This window comes from Pan paniscus, chromosome X, assembly GCF_029289425.2.
Source record: "Pan paniscus chromosome X, NHGRI_mPanPan1-v2.0_pri, whole genome shotgun sequence".
NCBI lineage: Eukaryota > Metazoa > Chordata > Mammalia > Primates > Hominidae > Pan > Pan paniscus.
In genome coordinates, this window is record NC_073272.2 from 26,320,150 (window position 1) to 26,337,052 (window position 16,903).

The 16,903-nt window shown below is 40.0% G+C and overlaps 1 protein-coding gene across 2 annotated transcripts in view; it reads left to right on the forward strand.

Annotated features, from left to right (window-relative positions):
* Positions 1-16,903, forward strand: part of PDK3 (pyruvate dehydrogenase kinase 3) — an 85,707-nt gene that overhangs the window by 56,918 nt on the left and 11,886 nt on the right. For both annotated transcript variants that reach the window (XR_008622894.2, XM_003819583.4), the window contains exons 7-11: positions 4,519-4,595; positions 5,895-5,996; positions 6,397-6,507; positions 9,969-10,082; positions 12,240-12,379. Coding sequence is in view for 1 of the 2 variants with exons in the window: in XM_003819583.4 (XP_003819631.1) it covers positions 4,519-4,595; positions 5,895-5,996; positions 6,397-6,507; positions 9,969-10,082; positions 12,240-12,379 (544 nt within the window). In the remaining variant the exon portion in view is untranslated. The remainder of the gene's footprint in view (positions 1-4,518; positions 4,596-5,894; positions 5,997-6,396; positions 6,508-9,968; positions 10,083-12,239; positions 12,380-16,903) is intronic.

Genomic DNA, 16,903 nt, shown 5'->3' on the forward strand with positions numbered 1-16,903 from the left:
TGCTGATTCCCAAGTGCCAGCCATGTCAGCACATTCTGTCCCCGCTGAGGCTGTCATGCTGGGCAGCTCACCCACCAGGAGAGGAGCTTTCCGACTCTTTTTGGCATTGTCTCACGAATTACAGAAGCCCCCTTTTGATCATGTTTTGAAGCCCCTTGTCCTATCACTAAGATAAATGAATGCTGGTGTTTCTAGGTAGCTTCTAGCTTTATGTTGCTTTGGGTAGTGTAGTGATTATTTTTATGTATAAGTTCTTAATGCTAGAGCTCTCTGTGAGCATGATTAAGGAATGTGCTTTCGCCTTAACAAGTTCTATGTTGGAGATGCAGGTTGGAGGTTGATCCTGAACACCTTAAGTGGATGCTTTTTTATTCTGGAAGGAGAACTGTCTGGAAATAAAATTCCTTATATCTAATGGTATTTCTTAAATGCTGTTTCAACTAATGGCATTTGGAGCAATGACTGTACAAAATAGAGACTTCATTATTTCTGAAGTCTTGAGCATGACAAACCTAGGCCATTTTTAAATTGACTTTTAAAAATGTACCCTTAGATGGAAAATTCATATTCTACTTATAAGTCAGCAAACATCTATTAAGCATCTGCTACTTAACAGCCAGCCTCGAGACCCAGAACTAGGAAAGAGTCATGGACAAAAGCATTTGACATGGTTTTAAAAGGAAGGAAAGAAATCTAAACTGTAATGTTCCCAAAGAAAAGTGCAGGTAATTGAGCAAGCCTTTAGATGGCTCCTAGAGAATGTTGTTTAAACTGAAAAAATAAAAATAAAAAAACCCACTATATAAAAGGTGTTTGCCTTTTCTTGAGATTTGGGGTGAAAAGGTTGAATTCATAAGGCTGTTTATATAACTAATCATGCCATTCGGTACAAGATAAACTGAGCACCCAGCTTGTTCCTCGAGCCCCATTAAAATGACAATAAAGGAGCCAGGCGCAATGGCTCACGCCTGTAATCCCAGCACTTTGGGAGGCCGAGGTGGGCGGATCACTTGAGGTCAGGAGTTCGAGACCAGCCTGGCCAACATGGTGAAACCCTGTGTCTACTAAAAATACAAAAATTAGCTGGGCATGATGGCATGTTTCTTTAGTCCCAGCTACTAGGGAGGCTGAGGCAAGATAATTGCTTGAACCTGGGAGGCGGAGGTTGCAGTGAGCTGAAATTGCGCCACTGCACTCCAGCCTGGGCGACAGAGCAAGACTCCATCTCAAAAAAAAAAGAGGGGAAAAAAAGAAATAAAAATAAAATGACGATAAAGGAATCCAAAGAAAAGCAGCAAAGGAAAGCAGAGGAGCTCATTAGTGGACCAGTGCCTTAGTCCATTTAGGCTGCTATAACAAAAATACCAGAGACCAAGTGGCTTCAGCAACCATTTCTCATGGTTCTGGAGGCTGGGACATCCAAGATCATGGTTCCTGGAGATTTGGTGTCTAGTGAGGACCCACCTTCTGATTCATAGCTGGCTTCTCACTGTTTCCTTCCATGGGGGAAGGAGCGAGGGAGCTCTCTGGAGTTTCTTTAAACGGGCATTAATCCCATCCATAAGGGCTCTGCCCTCATAACCTAATCACCTCTCACAGGCCCCATCTCCTAATACCATCACATCAAGGGTTACATTTCAACATAGGAATTTGGGGGAGACACACACAAACATTCCGTCCATAAGAGGCATGAATCCCAACTTTTGAAAGAGGGTCACTAGATGGAAGTGTGCTGATTGGTGGGACAGAGCAGAAGCAGCCACAGGGGAGGAGGCTGCAGCAGAGGTGGCAACCGGTTTGCCGAAGATTGTCCTGGAGGGACTCTGGGGGCAGGGCCAGGTGGTGCAATGGACTGGAATGGGAAGGGAAGGCAGAGGGTAGGGTTAACTGAAAGCTGGTCTAAGAAAGAGCATGGAGGGATGACGGGAGGCAGCTGTACTCTGGCCGGGTTCAGCCTGCCAACAGGCAACTAAGTATTTTGTTCGAGAACAACCTAGGAAGAATTAGGGCTTTTCATGTGAGTGTTGTTACCCTATAGCAAAGCCCTGTTCGTTTAAGCATTTGGGGGCCTCTCTGCTCAGAGGCCCGTTTACTACCTGCTCATCCTCAAGCCAAGTTGAAAAGTCTTGACCAGTCCAGAGAGCTCTAAGTCAGGCTTCCCACTTAATGGAGAGCCCCAGGGGGATATGAACGCCAGCTCCCTCATACAGTGAATCCGGTTCTTCATTCTCAAACAAGAATATTGCAACCAAGATGTATCAGACCTTCAGCAAAAGCCAGCAGCAAGAACCAAACCTAACTGGCATTAAACTTATCAGCTCTACTGTTACTGCCAGAAACCCCCTTTTTGAAATTCTGAGAGAAAATCATTTCAAACCTAGAATTCTCTATCTAGCCAAACCTTTAATCAAATAGATCAGAGGTGTAAAGATTGACAGATGTGTCTCCCATGCATCCCTTTCTGAGGTAGGTTACCTGACTGCCTTGATGTTATGTATAATATGCATCTAAGAAAGGGGAAAACATTCTAGAACTTCAATCAAAAACAACTTTAGGATGATGGCTATGCAGCATGTTTGCAAAGCAATTGATTCTAATTTGAAAAATTTTGAAGAATGGACTGGATACCATGCAGTAGGTATGGAAGCTGGAAGTAGGTATGGAAGCTGGAAGTAGGTATGGAAACTGGAAGTAGGTATGGAAGCTTCCAGTAAGCTGGAAGATCTTAGCGAAATGGCATGGACCAACTATGAAGCAACCCAAAAAGGGTAGCATGATGTTTACCAGTTGGAGGAGTATAAAGAAACTCCATTTCATGTTAAGGCTGGGAACATTCTCCTCAAAGGGACACATGAATCATTGTCATTGCATTAATAGGGAAGAAAGTGTCTAGATACACTGTTGTGGTTGTTCTACAGTGATCAATATTTACATAGTTATAATGTCACCAACACTTGATTTTCTACTTTCTTAAAAGAACCTATAGGCAATTTACAGCATCCCTAATTCGGGTTACAGAACAGAATGTAAATATTACCAACCCAAAGACTACAGCAGAAGTAGTAAAGAGTGGCTGCCTCTGGGTTCAGACTGAAGGATGAGATAGGAAAGGGGGAAGGACTTTTGTTTTTCTTCTTTTGTTAAATTTTTAAGCCGTTTACATATATTACTAAGTGATTTTAAAAACAACTGCTCAGGCCAGGCACGGTGGCTCACGCCTGCAATCCCAGCACTTTGGGAGGCCGAGGTGGGCAAACACCTGAGGTCGGGAGTTCGAGACCAGCCTGTCCAACATGGCAAAACCCCGTCTCTACTAAAAATACAAAAATTAGCCAGGAGTGGTGGCGCACACCTGTAATCCCAGACACTCAGGAGGCTGAGGCAGGAGAATCACTTGAACCCGGGAGGTGGAGGTTGCAGTGAGCCGAGATGGCGCCACTGCACTCTAGCCTGGGCAACAGAGTGAGACTCTGTCTCAAAAAATAAATAAATAAAAATAAAAATAATTGCTCTTTGAAGAGTTCGGGATTTAGAATCAAAAGCTCTTTGTTCAGGTGTCTGGTTTCGGTGCCACTTCTGGGACCACGGGCAAGTCACACAGGCTTCCCAAAGCCTGTTTCCACACCTCTAAACACCACCACCCCTCTAGGAGCCAGGAAGTGTTGTCAGGAGGAGTCAATTGAATAATGTATGTGAAAGCTCTGTGTAGACTGCTAAGAATCAAGCAAATGTGAACTCTAATTTGTATTATTGTTAATTACTTTATTAGAGGAAGTAGCTGGTTGAAATTACAGCATTCTACCTGAGAGAGTTCATGTAGTTTCAATCTCTTAAGTGATTTTGGGTCATGAGGAGGAGGAAGGACTGTATTTTTGAGCATCTGCTCTGTACCGCACACTGTTCTTATTGCTTGACCTGGGTTTTGGTGTTTCTCAGATTGTCTTCAGACGACCCATGGTGCAAGGGGAAAAGATCATACGTCTCTAGGGGTTTATGTGCTAGCTGCTTGAGAAAAAGTTATGTGAACCTTACATTCTATGCTATAAGATGCCTTGTTTGTCATAATTTAACAAAATTGAACACTGCCATTTAGTCCAGTTCACCAGCCCTTTTTTTTCCTGTTGCTCCACATTCTCCCGTGGAATTCCCCCTGGGGTCAGTGGCAGAAGGTAGCCCCCAATTTGAAAAACACCAAGTGATATCTGACTGGCCTTCTGTAATACTCAGGATGTTATGGCATAGGTGATAATATTCCAATTCTGCTCAACAAAGTTTCAAAGAGATTGAGTGATTTATCTAAGGTCACATAGCTGGTAAGTGAAGGAACTGGGTGTCACCCCAGGTTTGTTTGATTCTAAAGCATATGCTTTTGCTCAGCCCTGCCTTTAGAGGTGGAAACTCAAATTAGCCTTTTATAGAGCTCTGTTTTACACACTTGGAAAATAGAATGCAAACGTCATTCTTGAATTTCTCCTATTTTGGGTCCTTATTGATTGATGGTTTTGTCTCTGTTTTCAGCCAAAGCTCCAGACAAACCTATTCAGGTGGTTTATGTGCCCTCACATCTGTTTCATATGCTATTTGAGTTGTTCAAGGTAAGTGGAATTTTAAAAACGTGGAAAGAAGTCTTCATTTTAAATTACTTTGATTCAGGGCATAATGGATTCATTAGATTAGCATAAGAAAAAGGTTTTGCATAACCATTTTAAAAATTCTATTTCTGATATCCTGTGGGTTTTATAATTTGTACACTGTGAGATGAGAAATTGCTGTGTACACTATAGTTTTTGTGAATATTAGTACATATTGATTTTGAAGCTTAATTGCACTTTAGTGATTTTATGTAAAATCCATACTGTTTTTTCTTTAGTTATGAGATTAGAGATGCTTTTTAGTTTCCAAACCTGGCAAAGGCTTTACTGGTGATAGCCAGATCAAAATAAAAACATGTTTATACATATTTATGCTTCTGAAAATTAACCACACTGGTACATTAGTGGTTGTTCCAGTCCTGAGAGATCCTGCAACTCTTTTATAAAATATTTGAATCAATTCAGAAGATCCAAGAGAGGCAGAGGAGAAAGATGTAGATGAGCTGGACCAAAAGAACCACCCCTCCTCCCCACCAAATTCTTTAGAGTCTGCAACTTAAGCTGTTGCTTTTGTTAATCAGTAGCTAATGACATTTACAGTAGCAGTATTACAGGCACAAGGCATTTGAGCTAAAATTTCATTTCTTCCAATGCGTGAAACACTAAATTGAACACCTGAAAAATCAGTTATGCTGATTTTCTTCCAAAAATTAGAATGTTACTGATGTAACGCTTTAAGGTTGAAATGGGCATTCAATTGTGAACTTTCTCTTCAGCAGCTGTGGCTTTTTCAGAATTTCTTTTTAACCAATATTTCTTCTACTTTTTTCAGCCAAATGATTAATTTTTGTGGGAAGCATGCATCCTTTCAGTTTTTCTGCCTTCTTTAGAGAAAAGGTGCTCTATAAATGCAGACTGATAAATAGGATTTAAAGTGCACAAATCAGCCTCTGCATAGCCTCATTACATGTGATAAAAACATTCCTCTGGGTTGAGTTGAATAATTTAAATACCGTAAAGCGAAAAAAAAAAAAAAAGAGGAAGAAGAAGAAGGAAAGAAAAATAAATATTTAGCATGTTGGATGAGGCTAAAACTAGGTGAAAAACAAAGTGTCAGGAAATTTTTCCTTGATTTGAGCACGTTTAGCTAAGCTCTTTAGAGGGAAAAATGCCATAAAAATCCAACTAATATTTGCCCCAAAAAAGGGTTGTTGGGTATAAATCATCTTGCGCTTCTTTCTCTTTAAAAATTGTGGTTTGTGATTCGGCAGTATGATTAATAAAAAGATCTTATTATTTTAGAACTCAATGAGAGCGACAGTTGAACTCTATGAAGACAGAAAAGAGGGCTACCCTGCTGTTAAAACCCTCGTTACTTTGGGTAAAGAAGACTTATCCATTAAGGTAACTGTTTTATGTGCATGTATACTTTAATTATCAGTTGTGATTTAATAGTATCTAGACATTGAAAAATCAGAGGGAAGGAAATTGACATTTATTGAGTGTCCTGTTTGTAAGTTCTATGCTAGATCCTTGGCTTAAGTTACCTTATTTAAACTTCATTAGAACCTTGTTATTCAGGGAGTTGAACAAGACCTCAACACCAAGTCTGTTGGATCCCACTGTACCATTCGGCCTCCTTTGTTTTACACTGTTCACAAAGGAACCGTATGTCACTGGGGGATTCAAAGTCCTTGTACATTGTGGAGTAATCTGCTATGTACTTTATTTAATGAACTCATTGCCTCCTACTAAGTATAGATCAACTTCTTTGTTTTGATTGTTAACATTTTGAACATTGCAGATCAGTGACCTAGGTGGTGGTGTCCCACTTCGAAAAATAGATCGTCTTTTTAACTACATGTATTCGACTGCTCCTAGACCCAGCCTGGAGCCTACCAGAGCTGCCCCTTTGGTAAGCATCTGAAAGTGCTCCTGAAGGAAAGATCATAAACACAGGAAGGGGCTCAGAGAGAGCTGCCTCTCTCCCCAGGTTGTCACATTAGTGTAGTTGATTTAGAAGGTTGCGTGTATTATGGTTTGGAGGAGGGAGAATTTTTTGCCTTGGCTACTTTCTTTGTGAATCCTTTGGACTTCAATTTCCTCTCTGATTTGTGTCTAAGAAACACTCCTAGCTGAGTGCCTCATTCCCATATACACAGAAAAAGTACCTCATTGTGGTAAGACTGCTACTATAGCACCATTTTCCACTTTGTGCTACCCTTGGAAGGGGTGGAAGTTGCCAGTGGGTGAGCAAAGGGACAGTACTGAATGCATAGCTGCCGCTTGGTCCTGCACACTCTGGCGTGCGTACCACAGAGGCGCGAATCACCTAGTGCCTTGGAATCTCCACTGTCAAATTTGTTTATATAATTAAAATGTTAAATTATGAAAACATTAAATTTTTATATTAAATAACATTAGCATGAAACATATAGGTGGTGTATGCATTTTCAGAGCCCTTTATGTCTCACTCTGGAAATAACCTTCAGCCCTGTTAAGGCAGTGAGAAAAGCCACTGGTTACCATGGTAGCATTTAGATCCTGGTAGGGCCACACTTGCTTCCCCTGCTGAGTGTTTCTAATTGACAAACAACAATTGAACCCTTTGTCATTAAACACAGCAACATATCTATCAGTCTGCAAAATGGTTCAGGGTATAAATTAAGTTTCATTTTAAAGTCGTACCTGACTGATAAGCACATAAGATTATATTTTATTTGTATCAATAAAATCAAACACTTTGCATCATTTATTTGAGACAGAGTTTGTTAACTCAGCATGTTGGAAACAGGAAATCATTTATATAGGAGTCGAGAAAATTCATGAAAGATCACATTTGAGAGGCGTTGCCTTGACTAGGCTCTGGCATGCACTTAAATACACATCAAAAGGAAAAAAGGCACCACAAACAAATGTAGCACCTTCCCCAGTTGTTTAAAAGAAATATAGATTGTCTCTTCCAGGTCTTAAAATAGCATCTTGAGGATAGCTGTTATGTCATAGGTTTTTTTTCTTATTGAAACTGAGGGCTTGTAAGAGACTTTTAACAGTTACGCATGCGCACTCCCATTGTATAGATGAGGAAATGAGGAAATGACCTTGTCCAAAGTCATTGAACTAATTAACTGCAGAGCTGGTGCTGGCCATGTCTGTGTTCTTTCCAGTGTACTACGTGGCCGAAGAAATGCTTCTGCTAGTGGCTCTCCCAGTTAGGAAACTGGCCTGTAATCCTAGCACTTTGGGAGGCCAAGGCGGGTGGATCACTTAAGGTCAGGAGTTCGAGACCAGCCTGGCCAACATGGTGAAACCCTGTCTCTACTAAAAATACACGAAAATAGTCGGGAGCAGTGGCGCATGCTTGTAATCCCAGCTATTCAGGAGGCTGAGGCACAAGAATGGCTTGAACCTGGGAGGTGGAGATTGCAGTGAGCCTATATCATGCCACTGCACTCCAGCCTGGGTGACAGAGCGAGACTCTGCCTCAAAAAAAAAAAAAAAAGAAAAGAAAAAGAAACTGTCCTCAGCTTTAAAGTGGGCACATGGATATGTACTACTAGAAAACATAATTTCCTCATTGAGCAACTTACACTTTTACACCTTTTACACCTCTGTGCCTTTACATGTGCTTTCTGTTTGAGAATATCCACCCAGCGAACTCCTGCTGATCCTTTGACACTCTGGGAAACCTTTCCTGAACCTCAGCAAATCCGAGGTCCAGACCCCTCCTCTGCATTCTTTGGGAGTCTGGGCTTACACTCACATCTGCATTGGCCTCGGAGTTCTCGGCTCTTCTGTGTTGGACATGAGGGCAGGCTCTGGGCCTTGCTTGAACATAGAAGGCAGATTTGCTCACATCTCTTCCTAGAGTGAGCTAGTTTCTTTGCTGTGGTTACCTGAGTCACTACTATAAATATCTCATCTTCACTACTGGCCGTATTCAGCAAGTCCCAAAGCCCTTAAATAATGGGGTACGTTCTTTTACCCCCTGCCCTTTCAGTTAAACCCTACCCTGAGGGAAGGTATCAAGGAGAGATGTTAGAAAATGGCAGAAATCTGTGTAACTTCATAAAATTGCTGCTCCTAGTAGCCATAGTACCAGCTTCAATTTATTTAGTTTTACTGTGTTAGGCACTGTGCCAAGATTTTATACTTGTTATATTATTTAATCCTTATAGCAGCTCTGAGGTCAGTTTTTTATCATATGTTCAGATGAAAACACGATCTCAAAGAGGTTGAGTAAACTGCTCAGAGTCGCACAGAAAGTGGATTTCAACTGGGTCTGTCTGAGTCTAAGGCCCATGTGACTCTGTGCACATGGTCCCCTGCCCTCCTTCCTTAACCTTGTTCATAGATTTAAGCAGAAGTGAGGAAGCTTGGTGTTACATCTCCTTCCCCACCCTGCCCCACTACCACCACAAATGGTATTACATTTAGTTTCGATTCTTACTGTTCTTGTCCGTAGAACACCTGTTATTGACAGTCAGGATTCCTTGACATAGAGATATAGGAGGGTACTGAAAATTTTTTTAATCTCTAAAAATACCTGAACTACAATATACCAAAATATTCTCACATTCCCGGAACCTTAGTAGTTGCCTCTCAGAAAATTGTTTTCCTTTCCATGTTCTCATCTTGTTACTGGTAGATTTGTACTCAGCACTGCGCTATTGATTTTCACTTGCAAAAGCAAGGAAATCTGATCATGGGACTTTGAAATGATGTGGTTTAGTTTTGTCATCAGGTCACATTCCACTTGATTTGGAATGTGCTTTTGTGTGTGTGTGTGTGTGTGTGTGTGTGGAGATGGAGTCTTGCTCCGTCGCCCAGGCTGGAGTGCAGTGGCGCCATCTCAGCTCACTGCAACCTCCACCTCCTGGGTTCAGGCGATTCTCCTGCCTCAGCCTCCTGAGTAGCTGGGACTACAGTCTCCCACCACCTCGCCCAGCTAATTTTTGTAGTAGAGATGGGGTTTCGCCATGTTGGCCAGGCTGATCATGAATTCCTGACCTCAAGTGATCCACCTGCCTCAGCCTCCCAAAGTGCTGGGATTACAGGCGTGAGCCACTGTGCCCGGCCTTGGAATGTGCTTTTAAAAAAATGATAAAATTTTGCTTTAAAATGCTAAAAAAGCATTAGTCAAAAATTAGAATATTTCTATTATTATCCAAACATATAAGACATGTTTTTGCAGGGTGAAAATAAAGAGGTTGTTTGCCATAGAAGATGATATACATCATTGTAAAGGTTGAGTCAGTAATTTATTTGATTTAAATCTGAATCAAGAATTTATTTTAATCTTCTCTGAATGGTCATCATATAAAATGTGTTAGCATTTGTGCCTGTCTCACTGTATTAATTTTCTTTTCTCAATAGGCTGGATTTGGTTATGGTTTGCCAATTTCCCGTCTGTATGCTAGATATTTTCAAGGAGATCTGAAACTGTATTCCATGGAAGGAGTGGGTACTGATGCTGTCATTTATTTGAAGGTACTGCGTTTTATTTGTTAGTATGAGGCATCTTTGCTTTTTAAAGCTGTAAGTTCTAATCGCTGATTGAGAACAGCACTGTATCATCTCTTAGATTCATCTCAGATTTACTTCATTTTCCCATGAAAACCATGTTATGCCTCACGCTTGATTCTATGCTCAGATAAAGCAAAATATGAAACGTGGAGGTATAGAAATTAAAATACTGATTTTGGCCGGGCGTGGTGGCACATGCCTGTAATCTCAGGACTTTGGGAGGCTGAGGTGGGTGGATCACCTGAGGTCAGGAGTTCGAGACCAGCCTGGCCAACATGGTGAAACCCCATGTCTACTAAAAGTACAAAAAATTAGCTGATGTGGTGGTGCACGCCTGTAGTCCCAGCTACTCAGGAGGCTGAGGCAGGAGAGTCATTTGAACCCGGGAGGCAGAGGTTGCAGTGAGCCAAGATGGTGCCACTGCACTCCAGCCTGGGCGACAGAATGAGACTCCGTCTCAAAAGAGAAAAAAAAAATTAAAATACTGATTTTTAAAACCGTAATTTTAAATTGTGACTTAAAAAACTACATGCCTATTGAAAGGTCTGATCTAAAAGAAGGCAGATTTTCATAAACTGAAGTATTTTGGTCTTTTGTTTTAAAAACTCACTGGCTTTCCCAAAGCTACAAGAATTCAGTAATCATAATATAGTTATGTAAAAGATTCATTTAATAACAAACTTCTCTGTAACACAGTTTTTCTTATTCATTGGTGATAATTGGGCTTTTATTTCTAAACTCTAGAATATTTGTAACATTTTTTTGAATAGGTAATATAGGCACATAATAAAAATTTAAAAGCTACAAAAAGAAAAATGAAGTCTCTCCTCCCACTGGCCCTAAACCGCCAGTTCTGTTCAGCGAAGATCACCACCGGTCTCAGCGTCTTATGGATCCTCCTAGAGTTGATTCTACATTTATAAATATGGGAAAAATAGAATTTTTCCCACATAAATGAAATTTCAGCACCTTCTTATTTTTTTTACTTTGCAATCTGTCTTAGAGATCTTTCCAGATCCATTTATGTAGAACTGGCTCATTCTTTTAAACAGTGGCATAACATGCCACTGTGGGTCAAGCATCCCTAACCCAAGAATCTGCAATCCAAAATGCTTGAAAATCTGGAACTTTTTGAGCGCCAACGTGATGCTTGCTCAAAGGTCAAGCTTAAAGGAAATGCTTATTGGAGCACCCCAGATTTCAGATTTTCAGATTAGGGATGCTTAACAGGTAAGCACAATGCAAATATTCCAAAATCGGAAAAAATCAGAACTACTTCTGGTCCCAAGCATTTCTTTCTTTCTTTCCTTTTTTTTTGTTTCTTTCTTTTTCTTTTTTTTTTTTTTTTTGAGATAGTCTCACTCTGTCACCCAGGCTGGAGTGCAGTACTGCCATCTCGGCTCACTGCAACCTCTGCCTCCTGGGTTCAAGCCATGCTCCTGCCTCAGCCTCCTGAGTAGCTGGGATTACAGGTGTGAGCCACCACACCCGGCTAATTTTTTGTATTTTTAGTAGAGACAGGGTTTCACCATGTTGGCCAGGCTGGTCTCGAACTCCTGACCTCAGGTGATCCACCTGCCTCAGCCTCCCAAAGTGCTGGGATTACAGGTGTGAGCCACTGTGCCCGGCCTGTTCCCAGGCATTTCAAAGGGATACTCAACCTATGTATGTGATACCAGAATTTAACCAGTTACTGGGAGTATTTATCTTAGATGCCCATGCATCTAAGTAATGCGATATTTAATATACTTGATGGTGTGTGTTTATAAACCTGGGATGCATGAGACTGTATCTCTTCCTGGGCCCTTTGTGAGACCAGTCACCAGGTATAGTCAAAACAGTTGAGCATCTCAAAGCAGTATGAGCTGAATTAAAATATGTTTTGTTCTGTTCATGTGTATTTCAGTTCTGATTTTGAATGAGCAAATGTTTTCATTCCTTTAAAAAAGCTTTAATGTTTTCCTGGCCAGTCTAAGTAAACTACTAAGGTGTAATTTTAATATCATTTTGAAAATATGTATTAAGGTTTCTGATGTTTTAAATAATAAAATTTGGGTTACTATTTCACTTGAGAAAAATGACACTGTCGACCTTTGGTGTATATTTTTGTTTCTCCAATAGGCTCTTTCAAGTGAGTCATTTGAGAGACTTCCAGTTTTTAATAAGTCTGCATGGCGCCATTACAAGACCACGCCTGAAGCCGATGATTGGAGCAATCCCAGCAGTGAACCCAGGGATGCTTCAAAATACAAAGCAAAACAGTAATATACCACCTTGATTTCCATTACAAAGTATCTGATTTGTCTGAATAAAGGTGTCCCACTCACTGTTCCAGGAATTCTTGCAGTGTAGTGGTATTCACAACAGCAAGCAGGGATTTGGCCTGCCATCAATTTTATTTAAAAAGCAATTAAGTTTGCAGTTTGTCATCATAAACGTTGTAGGTTGAAACTGAAAAATAAGTTAAAATGATCAATCAAGATAAAAGGTGATCGATCCATCCAATGGAATATTATTTGGCCTTAAAAAGGAAGGACATTCTGATATGTGCTACAACATGGGTGAATCTTGAAGTCATTATGCTAAGTGAAATAAACCAGACATAAAAGGACAAATACTATGATTCCACTTATGTGAAGTACCTAGAGTAGTCAAATGCAGAGACACAAAGTGGAAGGGAGGTTGCCAGGGGCTAGCGACGAAGATGGAATGGGGAGTCATTGTTTCATGGGTACAAAGTTTCAGGTGGAAAGATGAAAAACTTCTGGAGATGGATGGTGGTGATGCTTGCACAACAGCGTGAATGTACTCAATGCCACTGAGCTGTACATGTAGCAATGGTTAAGATGGTAAGTTCTGGGCTGGGTGTGATGGCTCACGCCTGTAATCCCAACACTTTGGGAGGCTGAGGCTGGATGATCTCTTGAAGCCAGGAGTTCAAGACCAGCCTAGGCAACATAGTGAGACCTCTGTCTCAGCAAAAAATTTAAAAAGGTAAAATTAGCCGTGTGTGGTGGTGTGTGTCTGTAGTCCTAGCTACTCAGGAAGCTGAGGCAGGAGGATCACTTGAGCCCAGGACTTCCAGGCTGTAGTGAGCTATGATTCGCACCACTGCACACCAGCCTGGGGGACAGAATAAGACCGTGTCTCAAATAAGAAAAAGGTGGTAAGTTCTATGTTATGTATAGCTTATCACAATAAAAAATGTAAACATTATAAAGGAAAAGTTATCAATCACAGAACAAGTTTCACTGTTTTATGGTAATAAGGAAAATAATCTGTAGTTTTCTTCTGACTATGTACCCTTAAGCTTCAACTCTACTAGCAACAGTGGGGTTCTGCTTCATTTAACTTAAAATAATCCTGTATTAACAAAAAAGCAGTATATGTGCATTATAAAAAATAAGAAAACAGTGGCTGGGCGCAGTGGCTCACGCCAGTAACCCCAGCACTTTGAGAGGCCGAGGTGGGTGGGTCACTTGAAGTCAGGAGTTGGAGACCAGCCAGGCCAATATGGTGAAACTCTGTCTCTACTAAAAATACAAAAATTAGCCAGGTGTGGTGGCACACGCCTGTAATTCCAGCTACTTGAGAGGCTGAAGCAGGAGAATTGCTTGAACCCAGGAGACAGAGGTTGCAGTGAGCCAAGATAGTACCACTGCACTCCAACCTGGGCGATAGAGCTAGACTCCATCTCAAAAAAAAAAAAAAAAAAAAAAAAAAGAAGAAGAAGAAGAAGAAAGAAAACATAAGTAAGCCAAAAAAGGAGGAGAAACCTCTGTGTTCCCAAAACCCAGAGATTGCCACTGCTATAGCTTCGTGTATATTCTTCCAGATATTTTGCCATTTGTGTATATATGTATTTTTTTTGCAAATGAGATTACACTATTCATACTATTTTACAACCTGCTTTTGTTTCATTTAACCATCCCATCTTTCCATGTCAATGATCATTCACTGCAACCTCTGCCTCCTGGCTTCAAGTGATTCTCATTCCTCAGCCACCTGAGTAGCTGGGATTACAGGCGTGGGCCACCATGCCTGGCTAATTTTTATATTTTTAGTAGAGACAGGGTTTTGCCATGTTGTCCATGCTGGTCAAAAAAAAAAAAAAAGAAAGAAAAGAAGGAAGGAAAGGAAGGAAAAGAAGGAAGGAAAGGAAGGAAAAGAAGGAAAGGAAGAAAGGAAGGAAGGAAAGGGAAGGGGAAGGGGAAGGGAGGGGAGGGGAGGGAAGGGAAGGGAAGGAAAGGAAAGGAAAGAGCTAATGGAGCATTTTTTGCTAGAATATCCATAAGCACTGTTGCAGAATTACACTATGAGACCCATGACATCTCATTGACCCACCATTAGTGATGTTATGATTGAGCATAGTTTAGGTGATGGCTGTCTGATCCCTCTGAGTTATAGTTATTTTTCCCTTTTTCACTAGAAAATAATCTGTGTGGTGTTATTTTGGCACTATGCAAATGTATACTTACCCATCAGCTGTTCACCTAATGGTTTTTACCCCAATTGATCATTTCGGCCTGTGTTAAAATTAACACAGTAATTTTATTTGGGTTTATAAAAGAATGTTTTTTTTTAAATCATTCCTTTGTCAATTATTCTCCTATAAAGTAAAGCTCTTCCTCATCAAATAAGGCCATTTAGGTATTTTGAAGTACAGTTCCTCTGGTAACTGTTTAACTCCTTCCTTTTAAATTTAAAGGGACAATTAAATTCCCTTCAAGTTACCAATTTTCCAGGTAAGAAATATGTTAAAAGCCACCTTAAATGGTTAACAAATGAGTTTATGGCTTTGTCTTTTTTAGTGTTATAGTAGATTTTGTTACTTTGATATGTTTTAATTGGCACTTATTTTATTGAAGCATAACATATAGTAATAGTAAAGTGCACACATCTTAAGTTTACAGCTTTTTTTTTTACATCTATATTTCCTCTACCCACAAAGACTCCTTTCTAGTCAAACACTTCTCCCTCCCTCCTCCACCATATAATTGCTTTTCTAACTCTATCACCATAGGTTCTCTTCTTGAATTTACAAGGAACACATAGTCTATACCCTTTTTGTGTCTGGCTTTATGTGAGATTCATCCATGTTATTGCATGTAACAGTCATTTTCCTTTTTGATGCTTGAATTGACATACCTTTGGCCAATGAGAGCTATTTCCAGCTGGATCCTTAGTGTTCTATTGCCAAAACTCATTAATCTTTGAAAGCTTTTCTTGCCCAAGATGATATCCTAGATTCATCTTATACCTTCTGTGCCTGTGTCCTAGAATCAACTGTTTCCCTCAAGGAGTCTTGTTTCTTTTCTTTTCTTTTTTTTTTTTTTTTTGAGACAGAGTCTCACTCTGTCACCCAGGTTGGAGTGCAGTGGCGCAATCTCAGCTCACTGCAGCTCTACCTCCTGGGTTCAAGCGATTCTCATGTCTCAGCCTCCCAAGTAGCTGGGACTACAGGCATGAGCCACCACGCCTGGCTATTTTTTTTTTTTTTTGTATTTTTAGTAGAGTTGGGGTTTCGCCATGTTGGCCAGGCTGGTCTCAAACTCCTGACCTCAGGTGATCTGCCTGCCTCGGCCTCCCAAAGTGCTGGGATTACAGGCATAAGCCACTGCACCCAGCCCTGTTTCTTTTTAATCAGTATTAGAGATGCTAATCTGATAATTGGGGATGCTTGTTATACCTTTTTTAGGCCCTTTTCCTTGACAGACAGAGCTATAAAATATAGCTATATTTAAAATATATTTTAAATCATAAGTTCATATTGATATTTTATTCTATTTTAACATTGTAATGTTTCTCCCCAATATATTTTAATTGTATATATTTCTTATTATCCTGAAAACCTTGATTTTTAACATCTTTAACACAATGCAACAGAAAGATATTTGTACACAAATACAGTTTATATAGCTTTGCAGTATTGTACCATTTAGTAGCATTGGTCTTCTCTGACAAGTGTTATAAATGATATCCATATGGATGTTTATTTTTTTCTATGGAAGTGTCATGGTGGACTGCTACGCAATATTGCTGGACTGGCCACTCATCTCAAATGATGAAGTTTAGAGAAGTTTGGTTTGTGGAAACAAACATACTTACTCTCACCATTCCCAGCCAAGTTTAAGCTAAATCAGCTTGAAATACCTGGATCATATCAATTTCTGTTGATTCCATTTTCAGTCTGTATGTAAGTCAAATAGAATGTTGAGCATCGTTGTGACCAGTTGATTCAAACTGCTCAAACTATTGCTCTGATATGTGGAGTAATTTGAGTAGTGCAGAAGCCATCTTTAGAAAAAGGTTTGGTTGTAAAAAGGTGGCTTTAATTGAATATTATTTTAAAGGCAATTTTTAAACTAAGGTTTAAACTAAGGTTTAAATTTTAAACTGAAGGTTGTATGCTGATTAAGTATTAGTCTTAACTTCTAATATATTATTAGGTGAACAAATTTAAGCAGAAAGCAGTTCTTAAAATTTTTAAATGCTTAGCCTGACAGTTAAAATTGTTAAACTATACAAATAATCGGTAGAGATTTGGGGAAAGACTTTAGTAAGTATGGTAAATTCACTAGGTATTTATACATGAGAGGTTCTAAGAAAATTTATTTTCAAAACAGTTTCTAAGTGAGAGTTTTATTGAGATTAATTCATACAACATAAAATTCACCCTTTACAAATATATAATTCTGGCCAGGCACAGTAGCTCACGCCTGTAATCCCAGCACTTTGGGAGGCCATGGCGGGTGGATCACTTGAGGTCAGAAGTTCAAGACCAG